Source organism: Lynx rufus, unplaced genomic scaffold (genome assembly GCF_022079265.1).
Source record: "Lynx rufus isolate CCGP_SWC_20201006 ecotype Redwood Valley unplaced genomic scaffold, mLynRuf1.p SCAF_2, whole genome shotgun sequence".
Lineage (NCBI taxonomy): Eukaryota > Metazoa > Chordata > Mammalia > Carnivora > Felidae > Lynx > Lynx rufus.
In genome coordinates, this window is record NW_025814834.1 from 79232848 (window position 1) to 79252748 (window position 19901).

Sequence of the window (19901 nt, forward strand, 5' to 3'; positions counted from 1 at the left end):
AGCCGCGGGTCACCCAGCTCGGAGCAGCCGCCGAGCCTCGGCCAGACCACAGCGTTTAGGGCTCGGGCACCGGCAAGATGTCTCTGTTCACTGCAAACCCCTTCGAGCAAGACGTGGGTAAGTGCTGGGCCCGCGCACAGGACGCTGTTTGTCGTGCTAGAAAGTGGGCGGTGGCGACTCCGAGGACTGGAAAGCCAAGCAAAGGGAGAGAAGGGGGCGGCGCCGCTGCCTAGTCGCGGGGACATTTCAGTGGGGCTACCTTGGCGCGTCGCTGGCAGCCTGGAGAGTACCTCTTACCTGAGATTGGACACCCTGAAAAAGAGGTTATTTCCCTTTGCCAATCGCAGGAATAGGGAAGAGCCTGTGGCTCGCAGGGGACTGGACTAATTAAGCAATTGCGGAGTTTATGATACAAACTTCCTGCTCCCTCTATAGTTGGTTCATTACCGTTCCCCCCACCCCTCACCCCCGGCTTTGAGATGGTGCAGCGGTGGACAGACCCAGCTGTCTGAGGCAGCGCAGCACTAGGGACCTCGACTTGCCTCCGTTCAATAGGAGAAACCCATTTCACCTCACTCATATACAAACGCATCCAAGCTCTGATAGCATAGCTTCGGGATTTATTTACAATGCTTGGGAGTGTTACTCTCTATCCATGGACGTCGCAAGTGCTACGAGATGCTGTGTCTTAGGGTATGAAAAGGAAAACCCTAGAATGTCAAAACAGATCAGAACAACTACTATTTTATTTGTTGGAGTTGTAAGAGTGCTGCTGCTGTCTTTAGTGATTGTGGAATGAGAAAAACAGTAAAATAAACTGGCCACGTACACATTTCTGTAGCAGGAGTTAACAGAACCCTAGGTAGAGTTTTAGGACTTAGTGGAATGGAAAAACCCATGGCTGAAAATTGCCAGTCACAGAATACAGCACATCAAAGCGGTGAGCCACCTTTTCAGTTACATTTTTCTAATGATGAGTAGACTTAATAGAAAGTGCCCTATTTTGGTGTGTTATGTGATTCCAAAAACATGTTCAAAAGTCAAATACAATGTATGTTAGAACCTTCTTCTATTCCTAGAGACCTAAAAAATTTATGATTATCTTTTGACCCTTATATAGTCTTCAAATATGTATTTCCATAATTTCTTTCAGCTTTCTTCTTGGTGGATTAACACAGGTGACTGGCATAAATCTAGGAAGCATCAGGTCGAGGCTCACAGGCTCTGCTTTTAGGAACACCTAAGGACGTCTTCTGTTGTTCCAGTGAGACCTCTCCTTTTTATTGCTGATTTGAAGATTTTCGTTTTGTCTTAGTGAAATAAAACAAGTCAAAATAGAATAAGACAAATTATTTTCTGACTTGAAAATCTGTACAACTCTTTCTTCAAGGGAAATCTTTCCCGGAAGCCTATTGTTTTCTGTTTGAAAACTGGTAGAAGTGGGCGGAGTTGCTCTGCCTGTTTTGCCTTCCTAACCCTTCCCCTCAGTGACTCTTGATGTCCCTGAATGTCTTAGTGGATCACAGTTTAATGCCCCTGTAGTAAAAGAGGCACTGCTGTTCAAACAAAAGCCACTGCTGTGTAGAGATCATTTCATGGGCAGTGCCACCAACCAAAGCTTCAAGTCCTTGTTAGTTTAAGTATGACTGAAGTCACTGTCCAAAAGTCAGTTTGATAGTAAAAGCAAGTTTGATCAAGGCCCACCGGTAACTTCTGTTAGACAAATGAATGGAATTAGAAGAAAAAGTGGAATGAAATAGGAAGGAGTTTAAATTGCCCTTAACTCTGTATCACAGAAGAAAAGTTATATATCACATTTTTCAGAACTTAAATCTCTTTTAAATTTGAAATAGTTAAGTAATATAAGAAAGTTATTATTTAATTTAAAATGTCTACAGGAATATGTTCCTTTGCAGTGTCATTGCCTTTTCACTTACCCTTTGTGATTCAGTCAGATTTTTTTGTCATTTCTTTGTTCATATTTATTTTCTTTGTCATTCTTTTGTTCACTTTTCATTCAGCACACAGGCATTGAGTGATTACTGTGTTTCAGATTTGTGTTAAGTTCTGGGGACACAAAAATCCCTGCCCTCGAGGAACTCTCAGTCTAATGGAGGATACATACACATATAAAAAGATAATTGTCATATAGTGTGATAAATACAGTGCTAGAAATACACAAGATGCTTTACATTCCTTTTTTCTTTAAAAGTCAACTTCCCTGAAGAGACAGCAAGGACTTTTCAGGCACATGCTTTCTCTGTAAAGGTGTTGACATTATTCTCTCTCTCCCCCACTCCTTTCCTGACAGCAATTCTGCCTGCAGAATTGTATATGGTCATTTTATAATTAAGGGTTTTTAGAGATGAAACTACATTCCTTTTGTAGGTGCAGTTTCACTGGAGGTTGAGAATTCTTTCTGACATTATTCATGTGGGGAAGAAATTCTTTCCTCAGACCTTGAGAAAAAGCTGTAGTGGGTCAGAATGTCTACGAAGGCATTCATAAGTTGTTGATGGTAAATGACTTGTCAGATGGAAGCAGGCCAAAGCCTAGGAAGTAAGGATCTTTGGCAGGTTCCTATTTTTTTCTTGGAGTCAGATCCTATAAACCCTGAAGGGTATGTTAGCTGTCGTAGCATTAGAGATCTTTAAATATTTTATTGGATTTCTTCAAATCTGCATTTATTTTTTGTTCCGTAAAATTCCTTTGAAGCTGGGCTGAAGAAAAAAATATATCCACACACATGCCACCATCCTCGGTCACCCCCAAGGTGCGTAAGCGTTCTTGAGGTGGAGCCTGGTTGGGGCAGCCATTGTGAGGGAATTCCAAGGGGAGAGTGAAACATGAGGGACAGAACCACAGTAGGAGGATTGAGTGGTTAGTGTTAAAAAGGAAGATGTCATTTCCTTATATTTTGTACCAATTTTCTCAGTTTCCCTACATTGCTTCCCAAGTCAGGACGTCTGTTCTACTCTCCACGTCTGGTTCTTACTCGGACATCCTTTTTCTTGATACTCAAGCCAGACAACCTTTTTCTTTTTTTCTTTTTTTTTTGCCATTCTTTGCCTTTGTACCATTCACTATTCAGTGATAGCCTTTTTCTTTTCTTTTCTTTTTTTATCTTTACTTTTGAGAGAGAAGAGAAAGAGAGAGAGAGAGAGGGAGGGAGGGAGGGAGGGAGGGGCAGAGAGAGAGGGAGACACAGAATCCGAAGCAGGCTCCAGGCTCTGAGCTGTCAGCACAGAGCCTACCGCAGGGCTCAAATTCACGAACCATGAGATCATGACCTGAGCCGAAGTCGGAGACTTAACCGACTGAGCCACCCAGGCACCCCACCTTTTTCTTTTTTCAACAACCTTGGTATTGCCTCCCTTACAGATACACTAACTTGTGTCTCACAAAGCTGAGCTCAAATTCTACCTCTGTAAAATGCTTCTGACACAGTGCATTGAAGGGCGAACTTTCGTCTTAAAAGTACACTTTTTTAAGTGACATTTGAATGCACATATTGCTGTTTCTTTCATTTGTGTTAGACGAGCTTGACCATGAGGTAACTTGGGCTTTTGGTCATGGAATCTTCTCCAGTGAAGTTTTATAAGAAATGCTTATAGGGGCATCTGGCTGGCTCAGTGGGTGGAGCATGCAACTCTTTATCTGGGGGTCCTGAGTTCAAGCCCCAGGTTGGGCATAGAGCTTACTTTAAAAAAAAAAAAAAAAAAAAGAGGGTCGCCTGGGTGGGTCAGTCTGTTAAGCTTCCGACTTCACCTGATCTCACAGTGTGTGATTTCGAGCCCAGCGTTGGGCTCTGTGCTGATAGCTCAGAGCCTGTAGCCTGCTTCAGATTTTGTGTCTCCCTCTCTCTAACCCTCCCCTGCTTACACTCTGTCTCTCTCTCTCTCTCAAAAATAAACAAACATTAAAAAATTAAAAAAAAATGTTTACATAAAAAGTGGATAGTATTCCTATAATACAATTTACTTAATATGTTCAAATTTATAACATTTACATACTTATTAACATACTTGCTTGAATACAATGAGGTTGCTGTGATCTTTGCAAAAACTTACAATTAAAAATTTTTTTGCTTATGGATGAGAATGGTAGCTTTAACAGCCAATTTCATTCTGTATTTTGCTTACAGTGTTAAGCTTTCAGATAGTTATAAATTTTAATTAATGTTTTTTAACATAAAGTATAGGTTATGACATAAAGTCCTTTTCCTATCAGCCAACTCTGTCCAGCCTAATATTTTATACACTTTTTTTTTTTTTTAAGAAAAATTCCTGATAGAGTTTAATTTCTCTGGTGTATTTAGTAGCTACCTGATCCAATTCTTTTTCCTTCCTTCTCAGAGTTAAACACTCCAAAAAGATACAACTCTGTTTTATGATATAATATACGTACAAATATACTGTATGTATTTTATTTGTTTGTAAACTTTATAAAAAGTGTCATTCTTTGTTATTTGCATTTTGTGAATGCACCTCAGCATTTTTGTCGATTATTTCTGTTGATATTTATTGCTCTACTTCCATTAATTTTAATAGTTGTGTAATATTCCACTGTACAAATGTACCATATTATTTGTTCATTCTCCTATTAATGGACATGAAGTTTTTTCCATTTTTCCTATAGACAACAGTGCAGTAAAGCCTCTTACTCATGTTTTCTTGTTTACATGAGTGAGAGATTGTCTAGGGATTGTGTCTTGAAGGGGAATGCCTTAATTAAAGTTTAGATGGTGAAAACTTGCAAAATATTAGTGTAGAACTGCCTTTCCAAGTGCTTGTGGGAGATTTTACTCCCACCTGCAGTGGTAGTGAAGTTCGTTCTTGTTCCACATCGTTACGAACACTGGGTATTGCCATATTTTTTAAAGTTCCCATTTGATGGGTGTGAAATAGGGTAGGCAGTGTTTTCATTTCATTTCAACTTCATTGTTAGTAAAGTTGAGCATCTTTTATCTATTTCGTGGTTATTCTGTTTTCTATACTTTATCTGCTTGTTACTTATTTTTCTGTTGGGTTATTTTTTCTTACTGAGTTTAGAGTTCCTTGTACATTCTCTCCTAATCTTTTGTTGGTTATGTCAGTTGCAGGTGTATATCTCAATTTGTTGTGTTTTATTTTCTGATGTCTTTTATTAAGAAAATCTAAGTTTAATTTTTTTTTAAATTTTTCAATGTTTATTTATTATTGAGAGACAGAGAGAGACAGAGCATGAGAGGGTCAGAGAGAGAGAGGGTGACACAGAATCTGAAGCAGGCTCTGGGCTCTGAGCTGTCAGCACAGAGCCTGACGTGGGGCTTGAACTCACAAACTACGAGATGATGACCTGAGCTGAAGTCGGACGCTTAACCAACTGAGCCACCCAGGTGCCCTGAAAATCTAAGTTTTAATTTAGTGATACTGTCTGATTTCATTTTTCTTGTTTTTTAAATTTATTGTTAATTTATTTTAATGTTTATTTATTTTTGAGAGAGAGAGAGAGAGAAAGAGTGCAAATGAGGGAGGGGCAGAGAGAGAGGGAGACACAGAATCTGAAACAGGTTCTAGGCTCTGAGCTGTCAGCACAGAGCCCCAAGTGGGACTTAAACCCATGGAACCGTGAGATCATGACCTGAGCCGAAGTTTGACACTAAGCCACCCAGGTGCCCTCATTTTTCTTATTTGAAGAAAGCCTTCTCAGGGCACCTGGCTGGCTCCGTGAGTTAAGCGTGGAACGTCATCTCAGGTCATGATCTCACGGTTCGTGGGTTCGAGCCCTGCATTGGGCTCTGTGCTGACAGCGCGGAGCCTGCTTCAGATCCTCTCTCTCCCTCTTTCTGCTTCTCCCCTGCTTGCTTTCTCTCTCTTTCTCCTTCTCTCTCAAAAATAAATAATAAATGTTAAAGAAAAGAAAGCCTTCTGTACCCTGAGATTATAAGGATCTTCTCATATTTTTTCTGAAAGTTTAGAGTTTTGATTTTCATAGTTAGGTCTTTAATCCACCTGGACTTGATCTTTGCATAGGATCTGAGGAGGAATTTGGATAATCAGTCTATAGTAGGCAACAATCAGTTGTCTAATCACTACTTATTGCATTGTTTGTCCTTTCCCCATGACTTTGGAAACACTCTCTCCTTACAGTACATTTCCTTTTATGAAGTCTGTGTCTCTGCTTCCTGTCCTTCTACACTATTCTCTATCTATTCTGCACCAGTACCACATTGAAATGACAGTGGCCTTGGGCAAGTTCCTCTGTCTTAGCTGTTTTTGGCCTTTGTTCTTTCATTTGGTTTTATGATCAGAGTGGTGAAATCCTAAAAGGAAATTTCTTTTATGCTTTTAGAATTTAAGAGAAAAGGCATTATAATTTTTGTTTCATGTGAACTGATGATGTTGGTAATTAAAAATAGATGCTTTTATTCCTTACAATAATATTTAGTTCTAAGCTTACTTAGATTATAGTTTGAAAGTAAGGCAAGAGGGCAAGAGGATAATTTTTCTACAAGTGAATGAATATACAACATAATACCATAGAAGTGTTCTTAGGTGGATGTGTCTCGACGCCACTTTTTTTTTTGTTTAAATGAAAGAAACATAAAGGTGTTTTGAGTGTTAAAAGAGTAGACCTTATTTATAGTGTGTAGTGTAGAATATCAAAGTCTGGTTACTTGACAACTGATAATTCTGAGCATCTGTCCCCTAAATATCAAAATAAAACTTAAGGATATGTATTTTTTTTCAAATTTATTTTTTTCCTTCCTTGGTTGCCTTTATCCCCAGATCTAGCCTTTTCCCTCCTGACTCCTTTTGGTTTTTCACTTTGTCTTTTACAAAGTTTTTAAAAATGTTTTTACCTATAGTCTTCTTTCCTATTTCAGGTATCTGTCAATCAGCAATATTTGTCAATCCCCATTGGTGAGAATATTTCTAGAAACCTGAGACATTTTGATGTTGCTCCTCTTTTTCCTGTATCCTTTCCTTTTTAGGGCTGAGTTTCACATTGGCTTATTGGCACCTTCAGTTTTCTTTTGGAGTAATAAATTTTGCTCCCATCTTTTAGACCACCCTTAACGTTATTTTTTTTAATGGGCGTATATCTGCTGGTGTCTGAAGGATAAGCACCTCTCCTACAACACCCTGTGAAACACTTCTATTTCTTTACCATTGAGACTTGCTTGTATCAGCCATCACTGTTCCGTTCAAGGAGAATTTTCTTTAGTTTCCTCTGGTTAAGGAATGTTGAAAACTGAAGATCCCATGAAGTACTTACAGTTCTGACTGACTTTCAATGCATCCTCAGAAGTTATATTTAATAGGTCTTTTATAAAAGTATGAAAAGAAATGAAAAATTGAAAATTTGTCTTATGTGCAATATCCCTATTTAATAGAATTTTTAAATGATAGTAATGATATAGGATGAAAAAAACTTGTTTGCTAGTGAAATTTTTATTGTATCTAAAAACTCTCAGACTCTGGTCAGTAAATATTCTTTTATGAAGCATTTATTAATTTTCACATGCAACATGATAATTGTAGTGGCTCAGAATTTAGTTCATTTGAACTAAAAGGGATTTTTTATTGTAATCTGACCAGCTTCTTTTGCTTTCATATGTCATGGGATGAATTATCTTAACATTCTTTTCTAAAAACTCTGCTTAAATCTAGCATAGACATGTTTTGGTTTTCCTAGTAGTGCTATGCCCTTGAGGGTGGAAGGGGAAGAACTTTTTTTTTTTTTTTTTTAACATTATTGCCTAATGAGGCTCTGTTGCTTTACTTGATAGTGAATAAATATTTATTTGTATTTAGTTTAGGGATTGAACCTAAGAAGGTCAGTGTGACACAGATCAGACATTGTCCTCTGAAAATCAGTGTTGTTTTTTTTTTTAATGTTTGTTTGTTTGTTTGTTTAGTTTTGAGAGAACACAAGCTGGGGAAGGGTAGAGAGGGGAGACAGAGGATCCAAAGCAGGCTCTGTGCTAACAGCAGTGAGCCCGATGTGGGGCTTGAACTCAGGAACCGCGAGAGCAGGATCTGAGCCAAAGTCGGACACTCAACTGACTGAGCCACCCAGGTGCCCCACATAACATAGTCAGTATTCTGAAGTATGCCATTTATTTATTTTTAGCTCATATGACTTCAGTTTCATGTCAGAAATTTGTAACTGGTGGTATACTTTAAGAATTTTAGCCATTCTAGTGTTATCTCACTATTGTATTAATATGCATTTATCTGATGACTATTGATGTTGGACACCTTTGAACATATTTATTTGAGGGGCACCTGGCTGGCTCAGTCGATGAAGCATATGATTGCTGATCTTGGAGTTGTGAGTTCAAGCCCCGTGGTGAATGTAGAGCTTACTTAAAAAAATGAATGAATGAATAGCCTCTTTTTTGAAGTATCTGTTTAAGTGTTTCATCTACTTATCTTTTAACAACTCCTCTTTTAAGCATGGCAGCCATCTTAATTTCCATTTTACAAATAAGAACATGATTCAGATTTGTGTCTGTGCTGAGGTGACCTACCCAGAGACCTTAGGCTAGTAAGGTAGTTTCAGAGCTGGGTGTATAGAAGACTGGTCTTAAGTGTTTAATGGGTGATATGTGTACTTCACAGGTGCATACAGAGTATGCATGATGATTTCCTTAGTTTGCAGAGGTCATGTGATCCCCTGTCCAGTCTAACTGCTTTTGATTCTCCTCTGCTTATGACGTTTTGGCTACTTCGGAGACTCATTTTTCCTTTTTTCCAGCTTGCACATGAGGTTTCCTGATAGGTCAATTACAATTATGCTTACTACCTTTCTGTTTTCTTCCTTTTTCCCTAATGTAAGTGTGTTTGTGGAAATGAGCATGCCCATTTTGTGGAGTTGGGAGGTGGCATGGGTCTCACCTGACAGGTTAGAGATGGGACCTTGGAAGTGATAGCCAGTCAGAAAGTGAACTTGCAGGAATATAAAGGTTGGTCTTAGACCTTTTGCCTTTAAAAAAAAAAAAAATTTGTTTTTTAATGTTTCATTTGGTTTTGAGAGAGAGATAGAGTGTGAGCGGGGAAAGGACAGAGAGAGAGGGAGACAAAGGATCCAAAGCATGGTCCCGACTCAGCTGTCAGCCCAGAGCCCGATGCTGGGCTCGAACCCATGAGCTATGAAATCATGACCTGAGCCGAAGTCACATGCTTAACGAACTGAGCCACACAGGTGCCCAGACCTTTTGCCTTTTTTAACAGATGGTTTGTAATATTAGAAGGCAGTAAAAGGTGATTTTGATGTGGTTTTCCCCCTCCCTAACTTCCTTACGTGCCTAACTCACCTAACTCTTCCTAGTCCCCCCCAAAAATGTTAGTGGTAACATGTGAAATCAAAAGAGTGGCAGTCACTCTTCTAAGTATTCTACCAGAGCAAGAAGCTATAAATATATTGTATTTTTAGATGATGTGGCTGTAGATTAGATGATGATGATCCTTTCCTTATAAATAAGACTTGAATTTGTGTTTGTCCTATTCAGTATGTTTAAAATATTCGTATATAGGGAAACCGAAAATTAACTTGTTGGGAAGAGCTACGTTAGCAGTTTTGAACAAAAATTGCACTCAAGAGGCAGTTTGTTTAATATTTACACTAGAGAGGATACTCTGAGCTAGACTTCCCAAATTGAAATCCCTGTTTTACTACTTAGTAGTTGTGTGATCTTGTGTTACTTTTCTGTGTATGTTTCCTCATCTACAATATGGGGAATCCTTACTTTGTTGGATTGAAGTGTAACTGGTTTAGTATATGTAAAATGTTTTGAAGCTGTTACTTCTTAATTAAATTACCAGGGCGCCTAGGTGGCTCAGTGGGTTAAGCGGCCAACTTCAGCTCAGGTCATGATCTCACAGGCTGTGGGCTCGAGCCCTACGTCAGGTTCTGTGTTGACAGCTTACAGCATGGAGCCTGCTTCTGATTCTGTCTCTCTCTCTCTGTCTCTCTCCCCCTCCCCTGCTTGTTCTCTGTCTCTCTTTCTCTCTCAAAAATAATAAACATTAAAAAAAATTATTACCTATCATTCAGCACTCAGAGTGGTAAGTAGGTTTTCATTTTAGAAGATAATGAACAGTGTATGTTTTTAAATGTTTATGTATTTTGAGAGAGAGCGAGTGAGCATGTTCGCTCACATGCAAGTGGGGGGAGGGCAGAGAGAGGGATGGAGAGGGAGAGAGAATCCCCAGCAGGCTTCATGCTGTCAGAACAGAGCCTAATGTGGAGCCTGATGTCGGGCTCTATCTCAGGAACCATGAGATCATGACCTGAGCTGATACCACGAGTGGGATGCTTAACTGACGGAGTCACTCCCCATGAACAGTGTATTTTAAGGTAAAATTTATATTACTGCTTTCCCCAGAGTAAACTGAAGATTTACAGCAATGAAATATACCCAAACAAATCAAGACATTAAATGAGGAGTAAATGAGAAAATGTATGTTAAACCCAAGTATTGTAGAATGCTAAGTATGGGTGTTATTGAAGTCAGAGAAAGAGGTGAAATATTTATAAACGTCAGGTTGAGGCTTTGGACATTTAAATATTTTTAGTCTAAATTTACACAAAAATTGGTCTGGAAACTTAATAACAAGTATATATTGTTATTTTAATCATTAAACATGTATGATTTATTTTATTTTTTAAAGTTTATTTACTTATTTTGAGAGAGAGAGAGTGCGAGCAGAGGAGAAGGGGCAGAGAGAGAGACGGGGGGAGAGAGAATCCCAAGTAGCCTCTCAGCACAGAGCCTGACTCAGGGCTCAGCCTCACAAACCATGAGATCATGACCTGAGCTGAGATGGAGTCAGATGCTTAACTGAGCCACCCAGGTGCCCCATGATTTATTTACAAACTAGAAAGAATTGGCTCTACTATATTTTCAGTAATTATTTAGTTCATAATGAATTGGTCCAAAGAAAGAACATGTTTATATCTTTAGTAAAAGCTGTCAGCTGTGGTTTCCTGTTACAAACCAAAAATGAATTCTATTCATTTACTTTCCATTTTCCAGTTTATTTTTGCTATTGAAGAAAAGTTTTTTCCAGTTTTCTCCTATTCTCCTACTACAATTTTAAGGTATAAAAATAATTACTAATACATAAAAACAAATTTTGTCTACCTTCTAAGCATTGCTTTAGTTATGTCCCAAGATACTGATATGTCATATCCTATTTATAACAAGTTTTTGTATTGCTTTGTTACAGTCTTAATTATTTCTATGTCTCATTGTTAATTTCCATCTGGTTGGGTATTACATTTGGTCTAATAAAAAAGCATTGTATTTAGAGAATATATTATGTATATTGTCCTAGATTATTTCTAGGTTTTGATAGTTCATGCACATTTGAGGAAAGATTTAAACTTGGCTTTCTTTAATGTACAGGTAGGCCTCACTTTACATAGTTCCAATATGCATGAATCTAGTTATCATGTTTTAGTTAAGTAACATCAAACACCAACAATAAGCCTCTGAGCATAGAACCTAGCCAACGCTACATAGATTTTAACTGTACGACTATGAACTAATAATGGGTGTTTTAAACTACTAATTTGCAGTAATTGGTTACATAGCAAGTTTTAAAAAATCAATATATGGAGATTGTTCAGTTAAAAAATTTTTTTTTATTCTTCAAATTTGATAACTGCTATTAATTTTTCTTCACATTCACTGTTTCTGTGGTCTCCATTCTGCTTTTAAGCCCATCTGGTGAATTTTTGGGTTGATATTGTACCTTTTAGTTCCACAAATTCAATTTTATAGTTTCCTTTTCCCTGCTGAGCACTCACCAGCCTTTGGTTTAAGTTCTTGGTAACACCTGCTTTAAAGTACCTTTTTTTCTTTTGCTATTTCTGATATTTCAGTTATGTTATTATCTCTTTTTATAGATTACTTTTATCTTGATTTTTGATACTTTCTCGTATCCTGGTAATTTTTTATATTATGCTGTTCACTATGATTATTCTTTGCAAGGAGGCTAGGTTATGTTGTCTTCCTTTAAAGAGTCTTGAGTTTTTTCTGTCAGGTAATTATGTTATTAGAGGATCGTTTTGGTTTTCTTTGTGTGACAGGTCTGTTTTGATATTGAATTAAATTATAGGGGGCCTTTATTCTCTTTTGGTGTTTCAGTTGAATGCCTGAAATGTTCTCTGTACTCTAGTTGGGTGGAGTATTAGTCTGCTTGGGCTGCCATAACAAATTACCTTGGACTAGGTGAATTGAACAACAAATTTATTTTCTCACAGTTCTGGAAATTGGGAAGTCCAAGAGCAAGGTCCCAGCAGGGTTGGTGTCTGGTGAGGTGTCTCTACCCTTGGGTTGCAGATAGCTACCTTTTCACTGTGTGCTTGCATGACCTCTTCTTGGCGCATGTATGGAGAGAGAGAGAGAGAGCTCTGTGTTCTCTTCTTATTAGGATACTAATCCTATTGGATCAAGATCCCATCCTTATGACCTCATTTAACCTTTAGAGGTTTATTCTCCAAATACAGCAACACTGTGGGTTAGGGCTTCAATATCTGAATTTTGTGGGAACACAAACAACAACTGCAAAGACTCCCTGCACTGCACAGCCTTTCAGCCCCATAGTCGGTGATCTCTGCTAGACTTCTTAGAGACTCAAGTAGCCTAGCCCTTGACCGAGGACCCATGGTAAGTCCCTGTGCTCAGAAATTTGGTCTGTTGCTCTACTTGGGCTAGTTCTCCTTGTGTTGGGACAGAAAGTGTTCCCAGGCAAAAACTAGGGACATTATGGGGCTTACTTCACATTTCCCTTCCCTCAAAGATCTCAGACCTGCACTGCCTGTTATTCATTTCCTGAACACAATTGCATTATATATTGCGGCCTGTTTTGTTCTTGTTTTTGGTAGAATAGCAAATCTGATAGCGGACACTCTGCCATGGTTGGAGGCAGACCAGTCGTGAGTTTTTATTTGCAAACATAGTAGGAGGAACCTTATAAATCTCTTCTGAGCATTTTTCTTTTATATAGTTAAATTTTAAAAATTACTGGTAGAGCCTATTTCATTAAAAGTTTTCTGGGTAGACTTGAATTCTTTTTAAAGTTTTATGCTAAACACAATGCACTGTGTAGAGGGGGCGCCTTTTTGTTCTTTATAGGTATTGATGGACGGAATATGATATTGTTAGAATCTTTCTGAAATATTTCAGGATATTTGAGGCTTTCTATATACAATAATCAAAACCTGGTGATGAAACATTATGACTTACACCCACCAAACCCTGGAAATTTAGAATTTAGGCCGGCAGGAGGGCTTTTTAAACTCTCTCCCACTCTATGCATTTGACACAGGATAATGTGAAGTATGCCCCCAACACTGGGCAAAGTGACAGTGCTATAAAAGAATGGTTCCTTAATTATAATATTTAAAATTTTTTCCAGGAGTTTAAAATGCTCCTAAGTGCATAATTTGACTGTTACTTAGTTCACTTGAAAAATGAAATCCTTTTTGGCAGACCATTATAAAGTCTTCAGATTTTATACTTTTTTAAAAGAGTGAGCCCTGTATTTGTAGACCATAAACTATGCTGGATAGAGTATTCAAATCAGGATTTTTGCATTTTCTATAAAAATAAAATAAAAAACACTGTTTAGATATACTTAAAATTGTTGAAATGGTTTTTGGTAGGTATTAAATAGATTTCACATTTAATTGTGTATCACAGGACTGAAATTGAAAAAATAATCATTAAAAGTCGAGTAATCAATAATGGGTAGGTTATTAGATGGTCTCAAATCAGATTCAACTCTTTGTATGCATATGTGTACTGACAAAATTTGGTAAATGATGATGCTTGGCTTCTCATATCAAAGAGGAAATGATAGATTCTTAGATGTTAGAACTACTGACAAATAATTAGTAAAAATATTTTTCTATCCCTGCTTCTTTCCATGTACCAAATGAAATTCCAGAGAGACTAAAGATTTACCTATTAACGAGAAATAATACATATATAAAAGAGAATATAGCTTAATGTCGAATCATCAGGTAGTTCTAAACACTGTATCAAATGATAGTATGAAAAGGAGTGTTAGATCTGTACAGCAAAAACAAAACCCTGTCATAAGCAAAGAGAAGGATGAGCATGAGACTGGCAAGTCATGTATAATAAATGTGATTTGCTTTTCAGACTCCATTGAAGTCACCTGTATATCACAGCACAGGAAGCCCTTTGCCTCCTTCTTGAGACAGTCCCTTCCCTACTTACCTTGGCTTTTTGGTTAAGACTCCCAAAAAGGTATTGTCATTCCTCTTTAGTAAACAAGCAGAGAACTGGAACCTCATAAGCCCACTAGTGCTATTGCCTTTTATTGCCACATGGTGTTGCTAGTGAAGTTTGATCCTGTATAGCCCCTTTGGAGGTTTGCTCAGCAAACTAGCTGGCCAGAAGCTCTTGCTAGTCCAAAACTTTGTGCACACTTTAGAAAGACCACATTGGGCATCATTGTACCCACAGTAATAGGATATGGAGGAGCAACCAGCATCATTCAATTTATTTATCAAACCAGAATTTACTGAGTATCTACTGTGTGCTTCAGACTGTTCCATGCACTAGAAATAATAGTGAACAAAACAAAAATTCCTGCCATCATGGAGCTTACCTTCATTATTGGGGTTGAGGAGAGGAAGAGAGGTCGGGTGAAGACATATGAAAGACAAAGTATGCTGAAGGGCCTCTGTGTGAAATCCTGACCACTTTTAATTATCTTATATTTCTTCTATGTGGGGCATCAGTATGAGTGATACCAGTGAGTATAAGAGAGGCTGAATACATGGTGGATTTAAAATCACGGTGTATTGGGACGCCTGGGGGGGTTCAGTCGGTTGAGTGTCCAACTCTTGATTTTGGCTTAGGTCATGATCTCATGTTTTGTGAGATCAAGCCCCACATTGGGCTCCACACTTGGGTTTCTTTCTCTTCCTCTCTTCCCCTTCCCACTCATGAGCCCATGTGCACATGCTCTCTCTTTCAAAATAAATACATAAACTTAAAAAAATAGTAAAAAACAATGCACTTAAGGCAGAGAAAGCATTTAAAAAAAAATCAATGTGTTGATTGTATAGGTATTTTGTGGCTACTCTGTATATATGGTACATCACACTGTTACTTAAAAATATTGATGGGGCGCCTGGGTGGCGCAGTCGGTTAAGCGTCCGACTTCAGCCAGGTCACGATCTCGCCGTCCGTGAGTTTGAGCCCCGCGTCAGGCTCTGGGCTGATGGCTCAGAGCCTGGAGCCTGGTTCCGATTCTGTGTCTCCCTCTCTCTCTGCCCCTCCCCCGTTCATGCTCTGTTTCTCTCTGTCCCAAAAATAAATAAACGTTGAAAAAAAAATTAAAAAAAATAAAAAATAAAAAAATATTGTTATAGGTGTATAATTATGAACATAGGTGTTTATATAAGTAGAAATGCAAGTTAGCAAATAATACATTTAATATGATCACAAGTATTAGTGAGGAATACTTTTTCTCTACCTCTGAGGTTTCCTTCCTGAGAAGGGAATTCCGTTAGTGTTCACCCTGAGTCTGCTCTGGCTCCCTTAGTCATTTCAACCTTGATGTAATGACTTATTTGATTGGTAAATTTGAGACTAGTTGGCCCAGTGGATGCACTTCATTGATGTGTCAGAGCTAGCGAGTCTTTCCACAGCCATCGAGTGATTTCTCATCTCCTCCATGGAATAAGTTGTGCAGAGACTTATCCTGCAGGGAGCAGTCTGTGCCTGTTTAGTGCTAAGACATGCTCTCCTCTGAGGTTCACAATTAGCAAGCCCATTTATCTAATAAACCTACAGTTTCTGTTAGTAATAGCAATGATACTTTATTCTTTGTTTCTCAACTTGTTCATAACTTTGGCAGGAAGGAGGTATCAGCTTTTGGGTGCTCTTTTTGGAGGCACCTCATACATACGATTCTATTTTATTTAGTTTACATATATTTTTATTTTTCCATATTCATGTAGAAAAATGTCTGGAAAGATAAGCATCATGGTTTCAAAAGAGGTTGGTAGAAGTTTTTTTTCTTGTCTGTACTTTTGAATTCACCGAATTCATTAGATGTGGGAAAGAAAAGAAAAAAAGTAAGAAAACATTTAAAAATTTTAAAAATGTATGGAATAAAATAGAATGAAATGAAGAAAGTAAACTACAAAAAATGTTTTAAAAAGTTAAAATAGTAAAAAAAAAAAAAAAAATTTAAAAAACCCCAGAAAATAAAAATAAATTTTTCTCTTTCTGTATCCAAGAATAAGAAAAGAACAAAGACAAGAAATGAATAGATGGACCCGTGAACAGAATGAAATCCGAATGAAATTACATCTAGTTTCCCCTGGAAGTCATCTGTGAAGCACTAAGCAGGTGGAGAGACTTGTGGTGGTCCTCTAGGGCCTGAGCTTGGTTGGCGCAGTTGGACGGGGCTTGGCGTAACAGCTGTTCTCCACTAGATGGTGCTGCTTAGCTTACTGAGGTGGATTGGTGTGGTGCACGTGCAGGTGTGTGTGCATGCTTGGGAGAGGTGAAAATGGCATCACCCAGCTTCCCAGTCTCTGGTACCAGAATAATTGCGCTCAGCAATTGTGACCAGCAGTCAAGCACCCCCTCCTTTGTCTTCAGCTTCCATTCACTCCCCACATCTATGCTGTCTGCTTCCAAGCTGTCAGCCTGGCAGCAGCACCTCCCTCCTGAATTATATCTCATATGGGGCTCTTTCCAAACCCCTCACTTCTGAGAGCCCTGTGGTTTGGACCGACTCCAGCACTCTGGGGAGGGTCTTGCCGAGCAGTGGTTGGGTCCTGGCTCGCCCCTGGGAATGTTTGTGTGGTCACTGTTGCAGAGGTTCTGAGATTGCGGCTGGGTGCCTGCTTGCCCCAGAAAAAGTTTGTGCGATTGCCCGGCAGCAGAGGTTCAGAGATTATGGGCAAAACAACACACAGCCGGTGCCAGGTTTCACCACACCCTTGCATCTTTGTTCCAATATGAGCACATGTGGCTGTTCTCCAGGTAGGGTCCACTGGGACCTTTCCCTGTGAGGAGGCCATATGGCCTCTACCAAATGCCCTCCTAGCAGAGGAACCGCTTCTTGTGTGGCCCACGGACCCCTCAGATCTCACTGCCTGCTCCTGGGAATTTGCCCTTCCCACCAGGGCACTGCTAGATACTGAGCTACAGAATTTCTGACTCTGCTGTCCCCTGTTTATAGAGTCCTAATGGAATTGAAGCCTCTTTCTCCCTTTCTTGTTCAGTCCCGTGTGGGTGTGTCCACTCTTTCTCTTTCTCTCCACCTACTTCTGGGGAGAGTGCTTCTCACACACTCTCCCCTCCTTTCTCTGTCCCCTCTCCGCAAAAACAGCTCCCTACCCCCTGTGGCTTTTCTCTCCTCCATTTCACCTCTCTGAGCTCTGTATCTGCCGAGTTCTATGGCTCAAGTTATGCAGATTGTTGTGTTCATCCTCAGATCAATTTTCTAGGTGTGCAAAATGGTTTGGTGCTGATCTAGCTGCATTTCAGGGATGAGAGAAGCCGGGAACTTCCATGCTGCTCTGCCATCTTGGCCCCCTGAATTTATTAGATATGAAATTAAAAAATTGTTAAGGGGCGTCTGGGTGGCTGAGTCAGTTGAGCGCCCAACTCTTGATTTCAGCTCAGATCACGAGCCGCAGGGTGAGGGATTGAGCACTGCGTTGGGCTCCGTGCTGAGTGGAGCCTCCTTAAGATTCTATTTCTCTCTCTCTCTCTCTCTCTCTCTCTCTTTCTTCCCCTTCCCTGACTTGTGCTTGTACTCTCTCTCTAAAAAAGAAAAGAAAAGAAAAGAAGTGGTTAAATATTTTAAACCTCTAAAATATACAGCCTGGTCTGACTTCCCATGTAGAAGAATTAGTCATCTTTGTACAAGGACAAAAGCTGGACGCGAATAGTTTCCATGTCATAGCCTAGTGTTTGAGTCTAGAACTGATAGTAGGCAAAAATCTATTACATTTCTTAAATCTCTGGCTTGTCATTTTATTACACTTGTCACAATAATTGCTTTCCATCCATTATAATAGTGTGAAGCAGTTTGCATGGTTTTTAAAAGTGAGTTCTGGCATTTAACTGAGGTTAACTAGATTCTGTATTTTTCTCTCCTACTTGTAAAGTATAGCTGTTTGCTAAGCCTGTTTATTTTTTGGCTTTTATTATTCCTTTTAAAAAAGGAACAGCTCTAGAATTCTACCATCCTTCCTGCTTATCACCGTGATAAGTCCATATGAATATAATACTCAGGTTTGACCATATTTGAAATTATGTGTTTATTAAAAGAGATTAGATTTAAAAATATTGCTAAAGTCATAATTTTTATATCCTTATCCCTCTATATTAGCAGAAAAGAAGTATCTCCTGATTTTGAAATTTTGTAAAAGTCAATCAAGTAAAAATGCAACATAATTCAGTGATGATATTCTCATCATGCTTTTTAACAATTCACTTTTTAATTGTTATTTTGATTATGAAATACTTCAGACCACAAAAACATGCTGAGAATAAAATAATCTCTAGATATTTCATGTACAACTTAATAAATAAAATTTTATAAATACAAGTAAGCCTCGTACCCTTTTTTTTTTTTAGTTTTTAATGTTTATTTACTTTTGAGACAGAGACAGAGAACAAGCAGGGAAGGGGCAGAGAGAGAGGGAGACACAGAATCTGAAGCAGGCTCCAGGCTCTGAGCTGTCAGCACAGAGCCCGACGCGGGCCTCGAACTCACGAACTGCGAGATCACGACCTGAGCCGAAGTCGGACGCTTAACCGACTGAGCCACCCAGGCGCCCTATGTGTACCCAGTTTTGATCCCTCATCCTAGTTTGCTAGGATGACGGATAGTTTGGTATTTATCATTCTTATGTGTATGCTATAAATATTTTTACTACCTATGTATGTGTCACTAAAGACTATAGTGTATTTTTTAATGTTTTACAACCTTATATGAAACATTCATATATTGCTAGTGAGAATGTAAAATGGAACAACTGCTTTGGAAAACTTTTGCCAGTTCCTAAAAAAATTAAATACAGAATTTTTTTACCATACAATGCAGCACTTTTCTTAGGTACATACCAAAGAGAGAGGTATAAACCACACAAAACTTGCACAGAGATGTTCATAGTAGCATTGCACTACTCATAGCCAAAAAGTTAAAAAAAAATAAAACCAAACAATGACCAAATATTCAACTGGTGAATGGATAAATACAATGAGGTAGATCTACAAATGGAATATTATTCAGTCATAAAAATAACTGAAGTACTGATGCATACTTCAGCATAGATGAACTTGAAAACGTTGTACTAAATGAAAGAAGCTAGTCACAAAAGACCATGTGTGATTTTATTTATATGAGAAATACAGATTAGGCAAATTTATAGAGATATGAAGTAGACTAGTGGTTATCTAGGGTGGGGATTATGGGGGGAGATTGGGCTGTGACTGCCAATGGGTATGGACTTCTTTTTAGGGTGGTGAAATGTTCTAGAATTAGATAATAGTGATAGTTGCACAACTCTGAATACACTAAAAAAATCAAATGGTACACGTTAAATTGGGTGAGTTGTATTGTTATGTGAACTGTATCTCAGTAAAGCTGTTTAGAAAGTTTATGTGAATGTCATATATTCTGCCATTAGCTTTTTAAACTCAGTATAAACCAAATCATTATATTTTGGGATTTATACATTTTTTGAACATTTAGTTATATATAACTCAATTTTCATATTCTGTTGTATGAATTTACTGTTATTTTATTAATCATTTTCCTCTTTTGCCCTTTAAAAACAATGCTTTTGTTGGGTACCCAGGTAGCTCAGTTGGTTAAGTTTCTAACTTTGGCTCAGGT

The 19901-nt window shown here is 38.5% G+C and overlaps 1 protein-coding gene across 5 annotated transcripts in view; it reads left to right on the forward strand.

Moving 5' to 3' along the window:
* STAM2 (signal transducing adaptor molecule 2) overlaps positions 1-19901 on the forward strand; it is a 50984-nt gene continuing 31083 nt past the window's right edge. For 3 of the 5 annotated variants that reach the window (XM_047083420.1, XM_047083421.1, XM_047083424.1), the window contains exon 1: positions 1-117. In XM_047083420.1, coding sequence (XP_046939376.1) covers positions 78-117 — 40 coding nt within the window. In that variant the 5' untranslated portion in view covers positions 1-77. Of the gene's footprint in view, positions 118-16231; positions 16525-19901 lie in introns of those variants that run through there. The other 2 variants (XM_047083422.1, XM_047083423.1) reach the window with 2 other exon arrangements.